At 39.3% G+C, this 25,141-nt stretch overlaps 1 protein-coding gene across 5 annotated transcripts in view; it reads left to right on the top strand.

The window, feature by feature from the left end:
- Positions 1-25,141, top strand: part of AK8 (adenylate kinase 8) — a 71,558-nt gene that overhangs the window by 27,783 nt on the left and 18,634 nt on the right. For 4 of the 5 annotated variants that reach the window (XM_076355541.1, XM_076355542.1, XM_076355544.1 and 1 more), the window contains 2 exons: positions 1,136-1,225; positions 14,532-14,673. In XM_076355541.1, coding sequence (XP_076211656.1) covers positions 1,136-1,225; positions 14,532-14,673 — 232 coding nt within the window. The remainder of the gene's footprint in view (positions 1-1,135; positions 1,226-14,531; positions 14,674-25,141) is intronic. The other variant, XM_076355543.1, reaches the window with a different exon arrangement.

The following is a 25,141-nucleotide window of genomic DNA, read 5'->3' as shown; positions in this document are numbered from 1 at the left end:
TATGTTTGAGTAGTCTCATGAATTGGCTTGAATTTAGGCGTATACGTATTAGTTGTCTTAAGTTGGGGTCTATGCATTGAGTTTCTGTTATGTTTTTACACCATTTATTGTGAATATGAATTTGCTTTTCCAGGACAACTAGAGACTGTTAAAATTTGTGTTCATCCCTTGTCACTGAAACATTAAACTTCATCAACTTTGTCGAAGAAATGTTCCTGTGGAGTATTCTTACTCTTGTTTGCTAAACAGTGTGATTAACAGCCATAAAGCAGATGAAAGGACTTGCTTCTTTTTCCATTAAAGTCAGTGCAGCTGTAGATGTTGGTGCTATTGATTTCAGAAAAGGTGGAATCAGCTTACGATTATTAATTGGAAGGTCGTGCAATAATGTACAGAGTGACTGTTACCTAATATTTACCAAAACTGAGTTGAAACTAGGACTTCTTGTGATGTTGTCTCCATGCCTTAGTTCCCTCTCTGTAAAATAAGGGTCAGGACTGTTGTATCTAACTCGCGTGGAGCCGTTAGACTCAATAACTTTGGTCAGAAAGTGCTCTCCAAGCCCAAAGTAGCAGTATTTCATGTACAACTGTCCTGACTAAAACTTTAAATCTGCATCCCCTGGTGTTCTGTGTATTTGAAGTCAATGATAATGTTGCATTAGCACAGTTTTTTAAATATAATTCTTACATGATCATTAAATGATCCAGGGAGTCGCTTCCTTGAACTGCGTATTATCCTGCACTTCCAACAGTGTGGTTCAGATGCTGTTCAGCAGGTGTAACTTTATTCGGTAATTATAAGTTTATAAAAAGTGAAAACCGCTAGCAATCCCTTGAGTTATTTCAGAAACATATTTGATTAATATCTTTCTTTCTATCTCTGTTTTTAATATGTTCTTTGCCAAATGTATTCTTTTTTATTCAGCATTCTCCCCTGCGCAGTCTCTTTGCTTTTTGCTCTGCTTGGCCAAAAAAAAAAAAAATCCTAACAACAAACCCAAAAAACCTACAACTTTTATTTTATTCAGTGACCTTATTCCAGTATGCAGCTTCTGGTTTGTTTTTTTTCTTTTCTTTGTTGCTTCCTTTTTAAAATTTAACCTTGTGTCTTTTTTGTTCTTCCTTCCTGTTAGTTTGTTGTGGGCAACTGCTAAAGGAAGCTGTTGCAGGCAAGACAAAACTTGGAGAACTTGTTAAGCCTTATATTGACAATGGATACCCAGGTAGGGCACACTGTTGTCTCATTACACTGTAGTTACAAATTTGTGGTGAAAAATAAATTGTGAGTGAATTTTTCTTGGTCAGGTTCTAATGTGAGTTACATCAGAGTACTCTGGAAGTTGATTAATTCCATTCATTACATGTGATTTGTAGCACTGCGAAACAGAAGTTAGATTTCTAAGCTCTTTGATATCTTCAAAGAAAATAGTTCGCTGTTCCAGTGAAATTCAGATTTCTTGTACACATTCCAAAATGTGAATTCCATGTTTTTATCTCAAAATCAAAATCAAAATTCTGATATAGATGTATAATTTTAAAATGTTTAAACTGTTATTTAAAGCACAGTATTGTGTTTCATTTTTATTTCAAGTGGGCTATAATTAAGACTCCGCTTTTATATGTGGATTTTGACTTTTAGAATGCTACTGTAGATTCCTCGACTTTCACGCAAATATTTTAAACTTAAAAATAAAATTTCTTTGCACTTCATTTCTATCAGCATTTTTGGTTATAGGAGGGTACTACCACAAAGAATATCTAAGCATACTTTGCTTTTGGAAGGCTCTGCAGTGATTTCAGATAAATCATGAATACTGTAAGCTCCCTAGGGCAGCAGCTTAAACTTACATGTTTGTTAGTTGTCTTGCACAAGGATAGCTCTCTGTATGTGGTGGGTATTAAAAATCAGAAAAGATCCATAGTTCTAAAGGATAAGTTGCATTTCAGTAGGGTGGAAGAATGTTTATTTTGCCAAATTACAAGGCCTGGAAGAGGAACTTTCAGTCCTGTTTCTGGCAACAGGCCAAATGGTTACCAACGATGCACATGTAAGGAGACAGTCTTGCTGAAGATCAAGAAATCTTGGTTAAGCTTCAGTATTAATGGAATTTTGAGCACACACACACACCCCCCCCAGAGCAAAGAGAAATCTTAATTGTCTTTTTTTTTTTGGCAAGGAAAGTCATTTGGTGAGGTGGAAAGCTTGGAAGTCCCCTTTTTTGCACAATAGCTTAATTCTGAGACTGAATTACACAAATCTGAAACATGAGCCTATAAAATTAACTGAGGTTCCCTCGATACCATACCAAGAGATTCAGTACTTTTCTAAGCATTTCAAAAAGACCTTTGGCAGCCTGCAGCTTTGGGTATTCCCTCTGTCAGTCACTTTATCAAGCCACAAGGTAATACGTTTTAACTCTAAACTTCATCTCTAGTGAATGGATTGCATTTATTCGTAATACAGTAACTCGGCTAGTTCAATGCATTAATTTTCTGTGGCAGCCAACGTATTGCTGGGACTAGGAGCTTATGTGGGAACCACGGGAATGGAAAGCGTGAATCTCTACAGCCGGAAAGAGAGAAGCTGGGTCCTCTGTAGCATAGGCACAGAGATCTAGGAGAGGATTTTCTGATTTAGAGATACTGCTAATCAGAATGGCCATTTAACTCAAAGGCAAGAGATCTTAGCGTATATTAATTGCAATGTATCCTAGATCTTCATGTATGGAAATAACTTCTTCATGCGTATAGTCTGATTGAACCTGAATGTGGCTACTTGTGTACGAAGTCTAACTCACATATGGAGATCATTTTAAGCTCTGGGCCTGTGTCTTTTTCATGGTATCCATTAATTTCAGAATCTTATGTGTATACTGTAATTCCACTTTCTTCTCATCTCTGTGAAGCAGAGGACAGCCACTGTAAATACCTCGCGCTCTAAATTTCAGTTATGGCTGAGATGGGAGTTTGGATGATCTATTTATTCAAAGATAGGTCCTTTAAGAGCTTTCTTTACTAAAATGCTCTTTATGTATTTTATAAACTTCATCTTAACCATTAAAGTTCCTTAAAGGAGATACCAAAAATATTCCCAGTAGAGTAAAATAATTGCACAGATTGTAATTTTTAGCCAGTCCTAAAAATATGCACATCCTTAGTCCAAGGGAGCTGCTTTCATTTCAGGAAAATGAAATTGAAGTTGTAATTCCTTTCTTCCTCCAAATTAGAAATTATTTCAGATTTAGATTAATTTTTTAAATATAGCATATAAAGCTGTACAATGCTTCTGAATGTTAATGGGAATCATAACTATATTTCTGTGCATTGTGCTAAAAAATTCTCCCTTAGTTTTTGCTTGTGTGCACATATATTTTATTTGGTGCGACATACTACAAAATTAAGGGTTGAATAAAAGTAAATATTATATAGCAATACCAGAAATAATAAGTTCTGTCATTTTGCTAATCCTCCTCTCCCAGGGATAACAAAGAATGAATTTACATTAGTAAACACTAACAAGAATTCATTACAGCCCTCGCAAGAGGCTTGGAGAAAATGAAAGAACACAGTGTACTGAAGAAGAAAGATGAGCAAAGGCTCCTTACTGTCTTGCTACAGAGTTACAACCAGGTTAATACAAAGGAAAGATTCTCACACTATTATTGACTACGTTCAGTTTCAAGAAAATCGCGTTTGAATGGAGTTAGTTTAGTCAATAGCAGCCAGTGTTATAACTGGAAAAGCAATTAGAACTTCAAAATTTTCATTGCATTTCTAGTTATGTACCAAGTAAGCGTAGTTGTTCCTTTGGGCAAGGAATCGTGCAAGTGATAGTGTCACAAAATGCCCTGGAACCAAAGACAGACCACGAGAAATGTTGCGCTCAGATCATTACTAGTCAAAATGAAACTAGTGCCGTAAAATCTTGAGGGCATGCCTCATATATTCTTAAAATGCTTGCCCTGGGGACTGATCTGAGTGTGGTTTCCCTTCTTGTGGACACAACTGATTGCATACAATTAGTCATTTAAGATATGCCAACAGGGTATGTTGTGGTGTCAAAAAGGCTCAGAAACCAGCTTATTCAAAGCTAACTCATTACTGAGTTATTGAGGCTGTCCACTGTCTATTCTGTTCCAGTTCTGGTTGACTAACTCAGATCTCTTCTTGGTTTTAGGATTCACAAACATTCTTTGTGTTGCTTTTTCCTGTAATGCCGCTTCATGTATACAACCTGTATTTCAAGAACAGCCCAGACAATTATATTCACCCCAGAAGGCAACTCAGTGCATTCCCGTTTTCTGTATTTTCTAGCGTTTGCTCTCTCATAAAGGCCTTATCTCTTGCTTTACCAAGCCTCTCAGTTTTGTATATGGTGATTATTTGCTTGATGAAGGTAGCATAGATACTTTTGAGCCCATTAATTTTTTAATTCCCAGGACATTCTAGTCTGCAGTTGGTGCACACTAGATATTTAAAAATGCGTTTTCAGGGAAAAGTTCAGCAACCTGACTGCTTTCTGTCTGTCATAAACATAGAGTTGTTCCTTGGACAACCAGTCTGAAATGCACAGGCTTTTCCTTTAGGATACTGTGGTTTTCACTGAATACTGGGCAATTATTGCTAACCATAGTCTGGGCAGAAAAATACCAGCGTTGGAGTCTGATACGCGTCTTCTGATCACTAACTCCAGTTAATTTAAGTCTTGGTCAATAAAGCTAAATTTAGCACACACTGTTTGCTTGGGCAGCCTAGGAGGACTTCCATTTGGAGTAAGAGGTGAGTGTAGTGGCCAGAACCCTTCCCTAGACAGCAAGACAACTCACATAAATTAATTCATTCAGTTTGATTCCTTCTGAAATGTTGTGAAGAGACTGTTCCATAGACTGGTCCCCCCCTTCTGGTAATTCAGGCTGTGGACAAACGATGCATATGTAGATAGCCCGTTCATAGACCCCACTGGCTTGATGAAGATCTTTATGCAGAATTTGTGTCCCCGGGTTCCTGTAATTCTGAGGAGGAATAGACTGCGTTCTGGACCTGTCTCATTGAAAACATGGGCACGCATTAATTTAAAGTTCCAGCTGCAGTATCTACGTTCACCATTTTAAAGGTGTGTCAGATTTTGATACCCTGTGAGGAAAAAAATCAACTGCAGAAAGCATTTCTGCTTCCCCTCCCCCGCCCCCCCAAATGTCCCTGGTGTTTGCCCCTTGAGATATTTGCATTTTATTAATGAAAATAGAAGCAGAAGCATTTTGGCATTGGGGGCATCACAAAAATAGGAAAGGTCATCAGCCAGTTGAAACAAAATTTGCATGCCATTCTGTCTGTTCAGTTTTCCATGTTTTTATGGTGAAATAGCGTGGAGTGATCGCTGCTAATTAATATATCTGTTTGCAAGGCTGCAATAAATGGAGCCAAGAAAAGTGAGATGACAGGAAAACAGCATGAAGAGCAGGGAGAAAAAAAACCCACTCCCAAACCACTAAGATTCTACTTTTCAGCTGGGAGAACTGCTATTAGTTTGGGTAATTGTTTTTTTCCACCAAAATGAAGATTCGGGTGGTAAAGAGAGCTGATTCACGGAAGACAGATAACATTGCACTGTTCGCAGCCTGTTAGAGCTGAACACACTCAATCTGTGTTGTTTTTTCCCCTTCCTTTTTCTATTTGTTAAGTAGTAATATCTGAAGCTGTCCCCAATGGCAGTCTGCATGTAGGGGGTAAAATCTGGAATTCCCTAATTTCTCCTATTTTCTAATAAAAACTATTACTGTACAAATGTAGATTCCCCCCCCTATTTTAAATTGGAATGGTTTTAAAGGGGTGCTTTTTGGTGTAGCCTCTGAAAGTTGGGATCCCCTGGTGATTGTGATCACAGTCTCACTGAAAGTACTTGGGTTTTTTTTTGACATCAAATTAATATTCTCATCACTAAGTGTGAAGTACAGATTTGACAATAGAGCAGCTTCCTCTTTGTTAAAAACTTGCAAAGAGTTTCAGAGTTGAAAGGCTGAGTAAATCTTTATATCTGAGGAGGTAAGCTTAGTGTTATTTCTTGTTTTTAACAGCGCTGTACTGGCGAGCTGCAAGCTGTCTGAACATTGGAGAGAGACCCTTTGGGAGCTCCATTGGTTTTCAGCAAGTCTTTGCATGCAGTGTGTTTGTACTAGCTGAAGACAGCGCATGGCTCTCTAAATAATTTACAAGTTGATTAATAGACTCACATGGGTATAATTAGAAGAGGGAGAGACAGCAGCTACAGTAACGGGTACAGTGCTTGGGGGAACTAGAGACTTTATTTTTTTTAAAGAAACTTTCTAGGGTGCTGGGCGTTTGAAGATAAGTTGGGAAGAGCTCAGTGCCTCTTCTCTTTTGAAGTGGAAATAGGACAGTTTGAATCCGTCGAGTTTAATTTTTCACAAGCTTTAGGGGCCCTGCAGTGCAACTCCCTTTTTATTATTGAAAAAAACTCTCCATTTTTCTTTCATTTTTCACACACATGCACGCAGAGCCCAAACAGTAGCTAATAAACAAATTGATTTTCTACTTTATTTAAGTTAGTTTTATAACAATGCTATATGTTCACCTATATATGCACCTCAGTCACAAATATACTGTGTAAAGTTAGAGAGATTTATGAATACACCGTACTTTAATGTATGCATTTTTAAGAAACCTTCACCTCTGTTTGACAATGCTTTTGAAGTAGCTCCGTTTTCAAGTCAAACTTTTGACTTTTCCTCTGGGACTGCTACAAAGATTTTTTTTTATGGAAAATAGGTAGCAGTCTTTTTTCCTACTAGGAGAAAATTGGTGGTCAAGAGAACAAAATAAAATTTAAATAATTTTTTTTTCTGTTTTAGGTGTCCATATTTTAATAAAAGATGCAAGGTTGTAGAATAGAAAGTTTTACATGAAGGCATATAGGCAGTAAGCTGTCATCTTCTTTCCTGAATTTTACTTTTTTTATGTGTTGAATCACTACAATATGATACATCAGAGTCCCTTTTTCCTTTATTTGAAAATCTAGAATATATTTTTTTTTATTCTACACAACATGAAACAATCAAAATTGCTCTATCTGGCTAGCAGATATTCAGGGCTGAAGTAACACTGGGGAGACTCAGTCTACAAGGACATTTTTAAAGGTCACCCCATTTAAGGGGGGGACACCAACAAAAAAAAACCCACCCCAAAAAGCCAACTCTGGAAGCCAGACCAGACAAAATAAATGTGATTTTATTTAAGAGGCTAGTGCAGTTGTTTTCTGGAGCAATTGTGATAATCAGTCAGTTAGTGGGTATGGTCCTGCCTATATAAATTTTGCCAGTCTCCTGCTTTTGCAGCAGTATTCACCATTATTATTGTTACCAGAGTATCGGTAGTCCAATATTAGCCATCAGAGCTCCCAGGGATAGTGCTGCTGGAGTCTGTGGGTTTGCATGAGGGAGGGGGTAAAACAGGTTGTAAGGTAAAACGTATCAGATGCCCACAGTTCCCATTTTTGGTCAGCGGGCATCATTGTGCGCCACCAAAGTGCCACAGACCCTCATGGATTTGAGTGAAGTTGTGGTCCTTGGCCATACAGGGCCTCATGCTTGTCGGGGGCTTTTAAACAGCAAAGCACAATATAAATGCTAAGTATTAATCTTTTCTATTTATTTTGATCTTTATTGCTGATAGTCATTGTTAAAAAAACTTAGAAATGTGGTGTTTCCTTTCCTGATGCTCTTCTTGCAGCACTAGTTCCTCAGCAAAGGGCTGCTGACTTGCATTCTGTTTGGTTTTCTGTTTGGAGTTTGGGATGGGGAAATCACATGAGTTTTTATAAGACAACTGGAAGGAAAAGCATGTTGTATATTGGCAGCATATGGTCTTTGGAGTTTAACGTCAAATTCTGGCTTTGGCTCTATTTCACTGGGTGCCATACATACAGCATCAGGCTCCTGTATGAAACAGACTTTTTTTTTATGACAAGCAAAACGTTTAATAGCTCTTGTGTATCACTTTACATTTTCGAATGTCCCTTTCACGTGGCTGGTAGGTGTCAGGAGGAGCAGCAAGGGGAGAGACACAGGACTGGGCAGCTGATCCCACTGTTGGGGATCTAGAGTGCGTGCTGGCACCAGGCATCACTGGTAAGGGACGACAAACCCCTTAACGTCCTCACTCCTCATCACATGGTGAATTGGTATTTAGTATGGAAAGCCAAGATGTTTTTCACCACGTTTATCGGACCAAATTTATTCTTTTTTGAATATTATCACTGCCAAAAAGGGGTTTGTAGGCCAAATTCTGCCCTGTCACAAGCCCTGTGTTCTTCAGTAGAGCTGAACTAGTTTAGCAATAAAGAGGAGATAGGGAACTTCGTTGATAATGGAAATGATGCGTTAGATGGGTTAGAACTGCGGTTGCTGTCTTGCGTCTAGCTGTATTAGCTCTGCAGAAGCTGAAGGAGTAGAAAGAAGTAGTGCAAATATGCATTTTGCTACTCGTTTTAGAAACTTTCAGGTTAGAAATATCCCTGTGAGGTAATTCAGAGTAGCCTTGGTCTTGCAGGTGGGTAAACTGAGGCAGAAAACCTAATTCAACTCGAGCCACGCCGCAATCAGTGAGCGAGGGTGGATGGGAACCCAGGTGTGTGGATCTTGACCTCAGTGTCAGCCCACTAGATCATCCTGCGACTCACTGATAGCCTGTGCCATTAGGCAAACACACGCAGGCACTGACAACATCGCAGAGGCTATTTTTAGGGGGAAAAAAGCTTTTTGTGTTTGTATGCTGGATACTCAATTTGGACTGAATTTCCATTGCTAAATCGGAAGATGCCACTGACAGGTAAAGCAGTGTAAAGGGCTGGAATCTATCTAGCCGCTAAATGCAATCAGATGTTGATTCCTGAATCTCCGGCTTGATAACTGCGAGAAAGCATGATGCGCTCCTTTAACATGCATTTCTGCAAGTCTTGATTTATCATGTATCATTTGATCGATGGTTTGGGACCGTACCTGCTTTAAAAATGTCTTCGCTTCCTCTTTAATACCGTTAATTCCTATTTTAAATGACTAAAAACCTCCAAAAAAAAAAAAAAAAAGAGGTTCTAATATATCTGAAGAAATAAAAATATTTAGAATGTGGAAATATTTTATCATATTGTTTATTTTACTGTATTAAATAATTATTCCAACTCTTACAGGAAGCCATTCTCAGCAGTGCTGTGTACGTAAGACGAGCGAGTGGAGGCTGTATTCCTGTGTAAATTTTCCATTTGATGGAATTACTGAATAAGTGTTACGGTACTTTGCAAACGCCACGGCAGTATTGTTATTTGCCACGTTGCCTCTTTATCAGCCGGCTTCGCATTAGCTTCGAAAATCAGGAAACCGGAGACGCTTTCCCGTGACAGCCCGGCGGTGTCCGCAATAACGGAGGACTGAGCGGGCTCGGGGCGGTCTCCCTTTCCGTGAATTACCGAGATTTCGGCGGTTGAAGGTCCCTGCCGCAGCGGCGGCTGCTGCCCGCCGGGCGGGTACCGGCCGCCGCCGCCGCCCCGCGCTGCCCGCCGCGCCCGGCAGGTGGCGGTAGAGAACAACCAACCGGGGCGGCGGCGAGCGGGGCCGGGCCGGGGCTCCGCGGGGTGAGCGCCCCCGGGCTCCGCCCGAGCCCGCCGCCGGGAGGAGACGCTCCCCTTCGGCTCGCTGCATCGGAGCGAAAAGGGGCCTTTTCCTCCCGCCGCCCCCCCCGCCTGCACTGACGGCACGCTTGCGTTATTCGGTGTTATTTGCAGTAAGCAAAACTGGCTGTGCGCGATGCGATGGAAAAATAGCCCGTTTTCACAGGTCTGGGGCGTTGGCAGGGTTAAATTAAAATATCGATCAACCTACGTGATGGTAAATGGCTGTTAAGTCATTCTCAAGCACATTAAAAACAAATTGATACAATCTCTGAAGACCTTAATGTGGGCGAGAAAGTAAAATACTTGTCTCTGAAAGACCCGAATAAAATGACCGATTGTGAATAAGCCAGAGGTTATAGAGCGATAAGATAAGCAAATCTCATGCTTTGCTAAATTTAGGATTGACAGGACAATCCAGGAAAGTAGCCTTTGGCAGTAGCTTGTACTCAGGGCAAGATGTTAACTGTCAAGTACTGGATCAAGCCTCAGGCATCTCAATTAGCTGTGAAAGTCTTCAGACCTAGCTTAAAAAAGTAAATATATCCAAGAGAAGGATAAAGGGTAAATGGACAATATTGTCCAAAGGACCTTAAACTTTTTACAGCACAAAGCTGACAGAATTTATATCTGCAAATGCATTTATGCTGTACTTAGAATCGAGGTTTTATAGGTTTGGAGAGGTGAGTCAATACCCTTCAAAAGTCTGTTTTAAGGGGAAATATATGGAGGAGGAATCAATTTAAATATGATAATTGTATAGCTTGGAGCACTGACAGCATTGAAGCTATTGGAGAATAGTGCCCTGTAATCCCTCAAGTAGAGTTTTTGCCTTTCAGACTGTGCCTTTAATGTTCGGTTACTTTTGTCTTGAGCAGATGGTATGATTTTGCCAACTGATTGCCTGATGTGGTTTTCTATTAGTCCTGCAGATCTATGGGTTGGGTAAGAGCTAATAGGCCACACTCCTATGAGTTTCATGAGGAAGTACTTTTCATGAGAAGTACCTTGTAACTGTGAAAACCTCTGAAGCTCTGGGAAGTAAATTTATTTTTTAAACGGTCTGCTGGAAGGTGCTGATTGACAGCCCAGGAGACAGCAAATCTCTAGGTGTCCACGCAGCAGTTCCAGCACGAACAGCAGCACTTTAAGCCTCTCTTCCCTGTACCCTGCCTGTTCATACCCTTGAATTGATTAGATCACTTCTGAGGTCCACAGCTGCTAGTTCAGCTGCGTAGTCTAGACCATTAACATGGTCGAGACAAGCTGGGAGATAAAGGAGATATGGTGTGTGGTATTGATGTTTAGGCAAGAATGTATGCATGAATGAATTACATCTCTATATGGAGCTGGTTGTGGCCTCATTCTGCCATGTACAGCATTTCTGAGGTTCACTGTGACCTTGGTCCACAGCTATGTACGGTGCTCTCAGCGCAGGGTATCACTGTAGCTCAGCAGCTCTGCAGCATTACTTTTGTGGGGTGAATTTTACTCCTGTACCTTGATTTCTCGCCTTAATAGAAATGTGCTTCCACATTACCTAATCTGGATCTCTCTCTGTAGCACACTGTAATTTTTACAGGAAACCTATCTTTGGACTTCTCTAATGATAAAGTAAAACCCCTCTGGAGCCTCATTCCCCCAACTTTCAGAGTTGGAAACTCACACAAGCTTATGTTGAAAAGGAATTGATTATTCAAAGCTCTTGTGCTTCATAATCTACTTAAAACATGTAGATTGACTGTCTCATCAGAAAAGCTCTAAATTTTACTTCGCTGTATAGCCTGTTGGGTCATGTGCTTAAGGCCAGGAGACCTCTGGCTAGTTACTTACAGACTGTGTGCCCCTCCAATTACAGGTTATTAATTTGCCTTGCATTCAAGAGACAGTTCCACATGAGTGAAAAGGAATACGATACTGCAGAGTTCTTCATTACCTGCTCTGTCTGTACCACAGCAAAATAAGAATAATACTGATTTCTTTCTTGCTTTTTTCTCCCTTTTTTCCCCCCTCTGGTCTGTGGAAGATGTTTTGCGGTTTTAATGCAGCTATTTTAAGTGTGACTGTTCCTGTTCAAGGGCAGCTGATGTACTTTGTAATGCCATTGAACAGCCAACAAGCTATGTTCCCCTATTGTGTTGAAGTGATAGGTATGTTTGCTAATCAAGAGGAGAGCAGAGCTTGCTGTCTGACTTGTTTATGTTTTATTTCTCACCATCAAGCTTTAGAGGGAGGCACAGAAAATATGTAAGCATCTATATTATTCAGTGATGTATATATGTACGTGAGTGTACAAACAATCTAAAGTGTACTGCTGTTATCTTCTAGTCAGTCATCGCTGAAATTAGCAAGGTGTCAGGGTTACCACATACCCCCAGTAGTACTCAAAATACCCCAAACCTGGCACGCCATTAGATAAACTGTTAATCAATTGTCGCTGCATCTTGATTTTTTTTTTTCCCTCTTGTGATTGCTTCAGTTTTGTTCAAAAATAGTGACCAAAGTGGAGGATTTCAATCATCAGGATTCACGGAAGGCCTATGGGAAGGGATCAGACTGAGGAGATGCTGCCTGGTTCCCATCACAACTGCTTTTTAATTTTCTTGTAGGCTGTAGTGTTTCTCCTTCCCATACGCAGGATGGGAGCAATTTTGGCCCCTGGAACTGGAGAATCTCCTATGATCTGCAGGAAGCTCAACAGCACAGTATACCCACTTATTTCTCTGTGCTGTTCCTGGGGCTTTCAGCCTCTGCCCTGATTCCCTGTTCATCTCACAGGGATGTCAGCTCCAGCAGAATCCTACCTTAGTGCAGTTTTTACTCATGGGTTTGTAGGTTTTATTCCAATCCCTTGCAAAACTGTTTTAGGCATTCTGAAAATGTTTTTAAAAAAATCATGTAATTTGGCATCTTTGTAAATCCATGTTAATGATTCCAGTAGGAATCATGATAAAATAACATGCATCAAGACAGAAAGTTTAGTGCTGCAGCCAGAAATTCAGGAGTACAGGAAGATTCCACTGGTCTTTGTATGGAATACATTTTGGGGAAAGAGAAGGTGGGATTTTTTTTTTTTTCTTTTTTCCTACTAGGATGTCTTGGGTTTGTATTAGTTCTTGTAACCTGGAGGGTGGGGAGAAGAACTGCCCTGCAAAGAGCACTGAAATTCTCCTGTTATCCCCTCTATGCCTGCCTGCAGCTCAGGTCTTAGATAAGTATCATCTGTCTAATAACATTTCTGCCTGCTGCTGCACTATTGTATAGTTTATGAATTCCATTTTTAACGGAATGCCTAGTTTTGCATTGTCATTTTGCTCTCTGTCAAGTGTCTGGTTTTATTCCATTCCTTTTTTCTTTTAGCAGATGGACAATATTACTCTCCTTAACTTGTTTTTTTTATAATGTGAAGTGGGTATCCTCAGTTAATACACTAATCTGTTTCCTAATTAATTCCCTGCGGTTTTCCTCCCTTTTTGCTGGTACATTGAATCCTGAGTGCAATTCTGTAAACTCAGTAATTTGATTATTTAAAGGAGAAGTAATGAATTTCATGACAGAGGTGTAAGTCTTTAGGAAATGTTAAATTTCAGGAAGCAAATGGATTCTATTATTGTGGTTTAAAACCTGCTTGTACCCAGGGTGTAAATGTGCACCGATAATAATATACTCTACTAAAATACAGGCGCATTGCTGTCAGCTAGTCCTAAAGCGAATTGCATTGTTAGAAACCTGATGCATATGCTCTCCTACAAGCACTTGTTGTTATATTTTTGTATGCAGATGCAATGGCAGGGTGAGTATGAAAACATCAACATTCCATGATGTGGATTTATGTAGCATTTTTTATTGCTTGTTTCCAGTAGAGGCAACAGTGTATTAGACATACTGTACAAATAAAGAGAAGGGACTCTCACTGCTTCTTGCAAATTGTTTTGGCTGCTTTTTTGGGAAGTAGCTTGAGGTGATTTTGCTGACCTTTCTTTGTGGTTGTTTGACACTAAACCCAACACATTGCAAGAGTCCTTGCAAAATTTATAGTCACTCTTGTTGAACATAACCATTTAATTTTTCTGTAAAAAGAAAAAAATTACAAAATACATAAGTTTAAATATCTCAGTTGAAATGTTCTACTTTATGAAGGCTATAGTGAAAATATGCAGGATACCTCCTTACCACTGTGTCCCATTAAATAGAATTTAAAAAGCTGCATAGTAATTGTAATCCCAGTCAACATCTTGCTGATGTTCTGTCTTGCCCTGAAGAAAAATAATAATAGAGGAAAGAGAACTTTTATCTCTAAAATTAGGGAGTCATCAATGCAGTAATTACAGTAGTTGAAATACATTCTGGAAATTTATTTTCAGTTATAAAAGCTTCAAGCCTTTGGGCAAATTGGAGAAATATCGCATCTAGCCTGCTGTGGCAGAACCATTATCATCTGCTAAGTTAAATACAGAATACTACAGAAGTTTCTTTCCTGTTTTAGGATTTCTTTTACACAACTCAGGTCATTATTTTTGCATTTTGATAAGATTATGTCACACACTTCATTGTGACATCAGCCCAGTACGGCCGTGAGAAAAAGTACATTGCAAAATTATGTAGGCATCAGTTTTTACCAAATACTTTGCTTTAGTCCTACAGTTCCTTATGAGTTTGGGGGTTCCATGGTAGCACAGTAAATATGCAAAGTTAACAGTAACCCCGCTCTCCAAAATATATCAATCATAAACAGGATAACTCTTTGTGTTTTAGTTCCTGTAGCAGTCTAACCAGGAAATGTAGTTTGTATCCTCCTCAACTGCAGACTCAGCATACAAAATAAATGTCATCTTTTTAATCCTTTGCAGTCCCAGACAACCTTGTTATGAAGATCCTGGCAGAACGCCTAAACGCACTAGACTGCATGACCAATGGTTGGGTGCTTTATGGCTTCCCAAGAGACATAGAGCAGGGAGAACAGCTGCAAAAATCACATATTATTCCAAACAGGTAAGATATAAATTTAGCAATCACGACATTACATATGTGAAAAATTTGTTTATGGAAAGATACGTGTCTTTATTGACACTGTTTAGGCTGTTGCATCTTATTTATTTATTCCTTCCTTAGCTAGAAAAGGGGTCTTGCTCCTGGAGAGTAGGAAATAGAGCATTGGCCTTACAAATCCTCCAGATGGCCAAACTGTGGGAGAGAGGAGAGATTTGTTCTTCTGGTTATTTGTTTGAGTTGCCTCTAAAGGTAAACCATAAGAAATGGATTTAAGTTTGGATTATATCAGAAGGTGTATTTTATTTGCAGCAGGAGGGGGGAATCTACATCTTTTCTTTAGCATTGGCATAATATCATGGAAATATATTAGTATAGCTAGGAGCTCATTATGAGACTTTTGGGTTTTGTGAAATAATTAAAAACAACATAAGAGTTATCTTTTATTTGAGCTATAATGAAGTGTTCAGAAATGTAATATAAGAGAAATGAGCATCAAAAGAGAACTGTTATGACTGCCAGGCAAATAAAATGGAGTTACTCTTTACAGCTCGTCCAAGGGTGGTGAGGATTTGAAACGCTGGTGTACTCATCAAAGCTGAGAGGCTTTTCCATTCCCCTCCAGGGGTTCCTGGTTCAGTCCATACCACTGGCTGACACAGTGGCCACTCCAAAGGCATATGTTGGAAATTTGTAGTCTTTATGCTTCCAGGAAGCTTACTCTTATCTAAAAACCAGTAGTGGAAAAGGTATATTACCTACGTAAGTGTTTAAGTTGGCGAAGTTACTCTTCCTGTGTCTTCTGTGTGGCTGCCCTCAATCCCCCCGCCACTCCCTATCCAGGGTACAGTGGAAAGATGTAAAAGGGTAAGATTGAGCTGGAGAGAGAAAAGAGGAGAGTGAAAAGGGAGGGAGCTAGCAGTCATGCCATCAACGTTTAAAAATGAAAGTATGTGAAAACAGCAGTAGCTTTATTTATTAAAAGTGAGACAAAATACGACTTAAACAGGAATCCATTTCATGAAAAAAGGGAGAAAGAATCTTGAAACTTACGCTAGATTTAGTTAAGTAACATTTCCCATGGATTATTTTTCATGTGCGTTTAGAAGTTAGGTCCTGAGTCCCTAAACATGTATCTGAGTACCTGAGATCAGTGTGAATACTCAAGTGTGTGCCATGTGCTCCTTTACAGGATCGAGACCTCATCAAGTGAGGAAGAACAACTCATTATATAATTGTATGTGTGGAAATTTGGTACTGATCCATGTGCTCAGCTTCCACTTTCTTTAAAGAGCTCTGCGCATTCATATTTGAGTTAAGAATTTGGCCCCTACTATTTTATACAGGGGTTGAAGTAAGGGACAAAAATAGACATCATGCTACCTGATTGATTTTGGAGCTGATATTTTCCGTGAAACTGAAGTAGTAGGTATATAAGGGAGAGAGGGTGCTTATAAACAAAAGGACATATTGCAGCATAGGATAGCAGGGCAGTAATTCAGTTTCAGTTGTGATGCTAGTTATAAAACACTATCTGCAGAGGTGGTGTGTTTGACATCAGGAGAAAAACCTGATAGAATTATAGCCTTGAAATCAATCTGGGAATAGGATGCAGAAATCTATAAATCAGACACAGAACAATCTACAAAGTCCCATTCTTAGGAGGGCTCTGTTGATGAAATTAGATTAAAATAAATTTACATATATATCAAGTTTATTATTAAAATCTCGTCACATCAGTAAACAAAATTATTTGTGAAAGAGTATGTTACTCTGTGTTTTGAACTCAAAGTAGACCTCTTTGGCTGATCAGAACACAGAGTTATTGTCTGCTTGTCAAGTCACAAATCTATTCCTTAGAGCTAATAAATGGTTAGTGTTCAAATACTATGTTTTATCTGACTCCCACCTCATAAAGCTAGCACACATAATACTAAATTATACAGCATTGAGCAGGATCAGTCTCCTGACTCCTCCATCTTATGGAAAGAAAAACAAACCTAGTAATTGATGGTAGAAAAGAAGGAAAATAAAGTTATTTGAAAACAAACAAAATGGGCTATAAAGTTTGTTAAAATGTAATAATAAAAAACCTCATACAGCATCAGCCGCTGCATCCAAAGAACTGCCCTGGAACAAAAAGGAAAATAATTCATTTTCCACTGAAAAAGTAAGGTACAGGGTTTTCTTTAAATTAGAATTTGCAGTAGAGCGAAGGCGTGCTTACAGACCGGTACGGGAAAACCTGCCTGTATCAGACAAAACCTGTCTGCCAAAGAACTGCCCTTTCTGTACTCAGAGAAGAGCATTGCTTTCTACGTTCCTCCCTACGAAGCAGCTACTGCCTAAGTGGCCAGGATCCTAATCGTATTGAACTGTGGCAGCCTTTAGGGCAAATAAGAAGCTGAATCTATTAGTGGTCTCTCAGTTAGCTAGTAAAAGAACACCATTAACCACTTAGTGCCTACGGTAAGTGGGAATCCAAATACAATTACAGGTTGGCATCTGAAGCTCAGAACGACTAACGCAAAGGACTGAATTCAGTTCCTCATCCAAGCGAGTGTAAATAGGTATTTTAGCTTTTTTTTGTCGTTAATGCTTGAGCAACAATAAGAAATAGATAGATAGTATAGCCATGGATAGTTCGAATATACTGAAAACCCTATTTAATATCTACCAAAATATTTCTTACCTGCTTCTGCTCTCTCCCAAACTTACAGTTAAAATAAGATTCAGCAGCAACAGTGTCATCTGTTATATATCCCTTGCCATTAGCTTCAGCTGGTTCATGACCAGCTGTCTGCTGGTTCCAGGCCAGCTTAAGGCAGTCAGCAGCTTAAGGATTCCCTGAGCCAGAGGGTCATCTGGACAACTGTCTAACAGCCCATTTTCCTTGACTTTACAGTCTCTTTTTCAACACTGTACTTTTGGCCTCCACCAAATCGTATGGAAAGGAGTTTCACTTTTTCACTGGGTGTCATATGAAAATACTTCACAATGTTTTTTCCGGGTTCCTTTCTTCTACTGAGAAACAGTTATAAGCGTTCCCTGTTCATGCCTCCTAACACTCCTGATTTTATAAGCCTCTTGTATATGCCTGTTCAGTCATCTCTTTCCCAGGCAAAGAACCTTGGTCTGTTTATCCTTTCCTTTCCTAGAAGTCATTCTACTCTTCTGATCATCCTGTCTCCCTGTTCTCTACCTTCTCTAGTTATTCTAGCTGTTTCTTCGCTGAGATGGGACAACCAGAACTGCATTCAGTTTTGAGGGTAGCACTGTGTACTGGGTGTATATATATTAGCATAAACATTTTTTATTTTGATCTTAACTCCATTACTCATAATTGCTGATATTCTATTAGATGTTATTGTGATAGATTTTGGAAGAATGTCTTGTGTGTGTAGGCTATGGTAACTACAATGTCTCTTTCATTGAAAATGTACTGAAAAATCACAAAGTGTCACAAATCTCAACTGAGTGTGTACAAACTCAGCAAGGAGCCTAAAGACCCTTTAACTCAAGATCTCTGTAGTTAAAATTGTAGCCAAGGTTTGTGTTAGAGTTCTCCTCAAGCCAATAAAGCAAGCCCCTCCATCTGTGCCAATGGGCTCTGCTGCTAAATGTGTCCTGGGATTCCCAGTTCCTCTCTTCCATCATTTCCTTTGTTTTTTTCCATCTGATCTGAATCAAGGGTCGATTGTCTTACATTTCAGTATTGATTAATTATATTACAGTAGTATCTACAAACAGTACAAGTGGACAGACAAAGCTGGGCAGGGGAGGGATGAACTCGAGGATTGACCTAACAATACATATATAATATATTTCAAATACCCTTTTTTTCCAATATTAAAGTTTTTTCTTTCCCAGTAGAGAAAATAAACACCACTAGCTTCTCCATGTAAGTTTTCCAGCAGTGTTTTATTTGGTCTTCAAAACGACGTGGCTGTATCCCTGATTATGTCATCTTCTTACATAATATATTTAAAGCTTCTTTTTCACCACACTACTCTGTGAATACTATCCTGTTTTCAAACAGTTTAGGATAATGAAGTTCCTAATTTCTAAGGTAGAATCAGTGAATATGTTGAAAAGGGAAAAATCAGAATGGAAAAAAAGATTTATTTATTTATTTATTTTTAACTATTTGGTCTTTACATGGGGCTTTCATATTTCTGCAGCTGATCCCAATGCGGATTAGGGATAATAAACAGCCTATTAATGGAGGCCTGAACTAGGAAATGGAGTTTGAATCAGCAGCAAAATTCAATGGCTGGCGAAGGTTAATAACTCCATTACTATCAGCTCTATTTTTTAGCCGTTTGAAGAGCTAGGTGTTAGCCTTATCTTACTCCTCATTAATTGAGCTAATAGAACCCCAGTGACCCTACCATGCTGCCATTATCTGAGAGTTTACCAGACATGGACTGGAATACTTATCACTGAATATGTATTCCTCAGGTTCATTTTTATATCAGAAATATTTTTGTTAAAGATTGGCTGTCTTTCAGGTTTCTTTTTGTCTTTTCATTTCCTTGCTGCCTTCTTTAAGAGCTACATATTTGGAAATTAAATGTAAATGACTTAATTAAAATCCTATCAAGGAACAAGCTAAGTCCCAAAATAGTTGCATCAAGGAAACATAATAGTGATTGAATTATTCTGACATGGAAAAATCTTACAGGGCATTTTAAAAACTTTGGCCTAATTTAAATGATGGATATTGTGTATTTATAATAGATGTGGTTTTAATTGATGGCATACAAAAATCTGATGAGTAACAAAGAAGAAATGTTATAATTATATCTTATTTTCTCCTCGTTTTCAGGGGGAAAAAAAAAGAAAAACAATGTGGTAATCAAGGTACTAAATCAGGACAATAAAATTTGCCTGCACCAGGGAAAGAGAGAAACAGTAGGAAAAATCCAAGTGACCTGTGTAGGGTTTGGCTTAATTTATAAAGAAAGTAGTAAAAATAATAGGCAGACCAAGTCTCTGTTTCAATCATTGTCTTTTTTTTTCTCTTCTGATTAGAAAGCAGCTCACTCTTACCAGAGCCATTATATGGTTGCTGGTTTACTGACTGTTGTCTTCACTAATGTTAATTGGTTTCCTTTTTATTATCACTTTGCATATCAGTGCTCCCGTCTCAGTTCTTCTCTTCCTTCTCTGTCACATGTTCAAAGTCAAACAGACTGACTGGTTCAGTAAAAACTAAGGGGCAAGACAGTGGGAGCTAAAGGGGCAGGATCTTCTTGAGGTCTATGGTATGCTTATAAAATAAAACATATTTTGGAAAGCGTGTTTTAGGTGATGAATTCTTATGTCTTCCCCACTCCAGTGGAGGTACTCGCCCTCTTAGCTGTGCTGACTATACATCAAGTACATGCATAGCCGTGCTCTGAGGGAGCAGAACACCCTGGCCAAGTGATAAAAATTACAAGGGTTTTTCCCAACCAAAATCCATTACAGGTTGTGCTTACTGGGCAAAATTAACAAATCTTCCTCTCACCTGGACTGGTGAATGACTCGTCTGCTTCACTGGGTGAGTGGGATCAGTTTAATCCACAGTTGCTACCCCTGTAGCCTTTTCCAAGCTACAATAATTCAGTCATTGTGTTATCTCTTGATGCGAGTGTTCTGAGACTTACCCTGTTCATTGACAAGATTTTAGTTAAGTCATTTACCTTTGTTTCCTGATCTGCCTCTATTGCAAGAGGCATCGCTGAGCACTCCATAATGGGCAAAATATATCAGGGAAGCTCCCGTTACCTTATGTGTAACAGCCGTGCGTAAAAAGATAGACATTGCTCTGGCATGAAGGCTCTATTAAGCAGTCACGCCCATGGGCTACTTCATAGTGACAACTAATTCTCCACACGTAGTGCAAAGAGCCGCACACACACAGTCTTTTGCCCTACACAAAACTGATGGAAGCAGCTCCTTACGCAGATTTCTGAGGTTTGGCTGTTGGTGGGGAATCCTTATTCTCTGTTCTTCCTCTCTTTCTTAGTAGATTGTGCTCCCTCTTCCCTCATAACACTAATGTGAATAGAAGCTATTGCTATTAAATAATCCGATAGATAGAAAATTGGATGATTACAATAAAAAGATTATTTCACTTCTGCTGCACATTCTGCCTGACCTATATTGGTACCATAAAAGCTTTTCTATCCTGGGGAAAGGCGTTAATATGCATCTTGAGCCAATAATAGCAAAACATCAAATGCAGTTTTAAAATCCTTCTGTGGGCTTTCTGTAGGATGCTGCATTTGCTGTCACAAGCTTATTCTGCTCCAACAAGAATAGGAGGTATATTTGGCTTCAGCTGTGGGAGGCAGGTATTATTTTTAGAAGTTAACTCATACAAGCTCCTTTTGATGGCTGGAGTTTGTTTGGTGAAATCCTGGATACAGCAATTAAGGAGATCTCTGATCTCAGCAAGCTTCCTAAGTCTCCAGGAAGAGAAAGAGGAAAAGCTTCTATTTCTACATCAGTATTTTTATTTTTATTTTTTAAGGACCCAAAACCACATGCACAATCCTTTCATTCTTTTTGCTGCTGAAAGGAGGCATTTTTTTCTGCAGTAGCTATCTCTCACAAATGAGGAGACATTAGGAAACCTGAAGACATTCTATCCTGATTGCCCTTATGTTGAAACCATTTTTCTCAGAAGATGCCACTGGTATCAAGGTTGCCTTCCTGAACTCAATACCTAACTGGAAAGCGAGAGAGAAAACTGTAAAAGCAGTAGAGTCTGGGCTACTTTTCATGTCTATGGCAATGGTAGCAAGTTTTAGGCAAGGCAAACCAAACCAGCAACGTCTCTGCTTTGTCCACGTGGGAACAGCTACAGCCAAACCGTGAAAGCACTGGGCTTAATATTAATGCTTTCAGTGCTTCTTCACAAAGTGCCATGAAGTATCCGTGCTTTCAAGGCAGAGCTCCTAGCTCCTCCTGTGGCTGCCAAAATTAGGTGTCTGTGTAGCAGCTGCAATTTGAACAAGGTGACTTTGAGTAGGTGAAATGAGAAATACAACAGTGGGTTGTATTTGACTCTTGAAGAGTCAAAGAACTTTAAGTGATGTCAAATTCAACATTACAGGAAGCTTTCTGTTTGAATACTCGACTCTGCAGTTTGGAAGGAGCTAGCTAAGTCAGGCAACATTTCAGAAAGAGTCAAGATTGAAGAAGGCCTGATTTGGTCAGCTACACAAGAGTCCTGTGCCCTTACATGCTCTCAGTTACTTCAGGGCAAAAGACTGGCTTGCATCCCTACGGGCAAAAACTATTTGCTATGGGGTATTATTGTTTGAGATTGTCTCTAGTTCCTAGAAGAAACTGAAGATTTTTACTGAACCTAGTAGCCAAGTTCTCACATGTTTGCCATATTACTCAGGAAGCTGAGATGAGGGGTGTCCTGTGGTCAGCACTGGGAACTTGCACGTGTCCATCTCGTCAGGGGAAAATATGTTGTTCTGGGAGGAGATCTGAGAACCGCCTGAAAGAAGAACTGGGCTTTTCAAATCTTAATTCACAATGACAACTTCATGGTACTAATCTCTGCAAATCAACAAAGGTTGTTCAGGGCATTCACCCAAGACACAACTTTTGTTTAAGGAATGAAATGAAACAGTCATGGAAATCAAAGTGTTATCATTTAAGTAGCAGTCAAGACATCTAACCTGTGCTTTTCCCCTCTGCACTCTCTTTGCTTAGGTTTTTAGTCATGCATTTTGGTCACCAAAGCACATCCCTGAGAGAGCACTGAACTCGGGTCTCCCAGTTTGCTCTCCGTTCATCTTGCTCCCCATGACTGACTCTCTGGGTTGGGATCCAGCAGTATTCAAGGTGCTGTTTGGGTGCTGTAGGATTGAACCTGAGGGGCCATCCTGCAGCTCTTCTCTGAGGCTGTTTGGCATAGAGTCACGTTTAACTAACAATTTTGCTAAGATGGGTATGTAGGAAAAGATGTAGCTGCACGCAGTCATGTACCATCAGTGCATTTTGGGGAATGTAACACTGATTGATCTCAGCAGGGAAAAATACGATGTGGTTTGTCAATTCTGAATATTTCTTCATGGACTAAAGCAGTCATTTTCAAAATTTTACCTTAATTTCCTCAGTAGTTCACACATGAATAAGAACCATATACGTGCAAGTCTGATTTTGTAGGATTTAGGAGCTTTTTGTAAGGAAGATACTGGTTTCAAGATCTGACTGGAAGCAGAAAAACTTTTGAAAATAACTGAGGGAGGAAAACTTTAAATATAATGGCATGGCAGCATTTTAATTTGCATTGGGTAAGAGAACACACAGATAAAACTGATGACAGTTTTGCATGTGTGAGAACTGTGGATGAAGACACATAGTGTCTGGGAAAGCATGGTAGGAAAAGGAGGGCTCTCCAGTGTTGTCAAGCATCTCACATTGTGTTGATCTTTTACCATTTACTCCAGCAGTGTGGTAGCAAAAGTTGGCTGAATATTAGAATCATAGAATCATTGAGGTTGGAAAAGACCTCTAAGATCATCGAGTCCAACCGTCGACCCAACACCACCATGCCCACTAAACCATGTCCCTAAGTGCCTCATCTACACGTCTTTTAAATACCTCCAGGGATGGGGACTCAACCACTTCCCTGGGCAGCCTGGTCCAATGTTTAACCACTCTTTCAGTAAAGAAATTTTTCCTCACGTCCAATCTAAACCTCCCCTGGCACAACTTGAGGCCATTTCCTCTTGTCCTATTGCTTGTTACTTGGGAGAAGAGACCATTATTCCGAGTAAATGTAGAAAGGTCACCCTTACATCTGTACAGGTTAAAACTGAGTTTATGAAAGTCTGTTTCTGCATTTGCTGTCTGATGTTGAGAGCACAGGGGCAGTACTTTTAGAGGAACTACGTTACAAATGTACATTACCTTTGAACTCCATGATTACTAGAATTCAGGAATTCTGGAGTAAAAACTTAAGACAAGATTGTGCCAGCTGTGTTCTGATTTAGTAGTCTCTTTGGATCTGAGACTAATCCCAGAGTAAGCTATTACTCAGAGCTAGTGAGGCTGGCAAAACTGGCCCATACTGAAAACCACAGGCAGAACAGGCATTACGCTTCTTTTGCTTAGATACTCCAAGCTGAAGATCTGGGAAGACAAGTGCATCAGTCTGTAGCAAATATAATACGGCTTGGGTGATTAAAACTGTCAAGTAATATTGCATATTGAATGGAAACTAGTTTGTCATTACCATGAGGATTAGAAAGTGTAATCTTCATTAAAACATCAGTGGATTTACTGCTGTTTGCCTTGGAACAAGATATTTGCTCAGAATTTCCTAGTAAGTAAATTTAGCAAGTGCAGGGCAATTTAAGAGAGCGGAGCTGAATATTGTCATAGCTTATTCTGCAGGAAAGATGTAGGAATGATCCCTTATGTCTGACAGATGCACTGGATCTAATTCTATTGGCCTGGATCACCTGCAGTCACATGAATGTATTAATCACCATCACTTAAATTGGCTTCCTTTGGCTCAGGTGTAAGTGGTGACCCAGTGTTTTTGTGCTGTGTAAGGATCATGTTTTCTGTCCCTAAATACATTATGTTTACAAAATTCTGTATTAAAGAACTCTGTCCTTTGTAAGGCTTGAAATACATTTTGAGCAAGGCTTTTATCCGTCCCACAGAGGCTTTTAAATGTTATCCTTTTTCAACATGTGCTGTATTTCTGAGCTCAGTAAGACCACTAACATGCTTTGCGCATGATAAAAATTATTTTAAAAAAAATTTTAGTCTAATATTGTTCTGATATGAATGCTGATTAATATCCCACTGATACGCACTGAGTGAACGATCCAGAGGACAGTCTGTTCTTTTGATATAGCTGACCAAAGCTCAAGGTACAGCAGGTTAAAAAATAATTGTTTCATTTAACCTTCTAGTAAATGCTGCTACTTTTGTGAACATAATTTAAGCTGATTTTCAGGCCAAGTATATAGGAAGAGTTCCTCCTCACATACTTGCAGTGAAATCAAAGGATTTGTACTGGCCATGAACGTGCCCCAAAGTTAAAGAAAACAGAAACAAAATAAAGAAATCACGTGGTTTCTCAACCCCTTGAGTCCTGTGGGCTCTTCAGATCGACATACATTTTTCTTAGCAGCGTTTGCAGTAAAACACTGAACTGTCAAAGCTAAGTGGTAGGTATGGTGAACTTGCCATATTTTTGTAAAGATTACTTTCTCCTTTTAAAAGTAGTTTCCTCACAGAATTCTGTCTCCAGTTGTACATTTCTAACCTCCATGGATGAGACTGCATAGAATTAGCTGGTATAGGAGCAAGCCCTTAGCTTTCATTCCACCATTCAAAATATAATCTCAGCTTGAAAACTTGCAGCCCTTTTTCTTGTTAAAAATGTTACTGCTGGTCCATTATACTGAATCCAGGTTTTTATTAACTTTCCTTGAATAAATTG

The sequence above is a fragment of the Aptenodytes patagonicus genome, chromosome 18 (genome assembly GCF_965638725.1).
Source record: "Aptenodytes patagonicus chromosome 18, bAptPat1.pri.cur, whole genome shotgun sequence".
Taxonomy (NCBI): Eukaryota; Metazoa; Chordata; class Aves; order Sphenisciformes; family Spheniscidae; genus Aptenodytes; species Aptenodytes patagonicus.
Note: the sequence above shows the minus strand (reverse complement) of the source record. Positions and strands in the feature narration are given on the sequence as shown.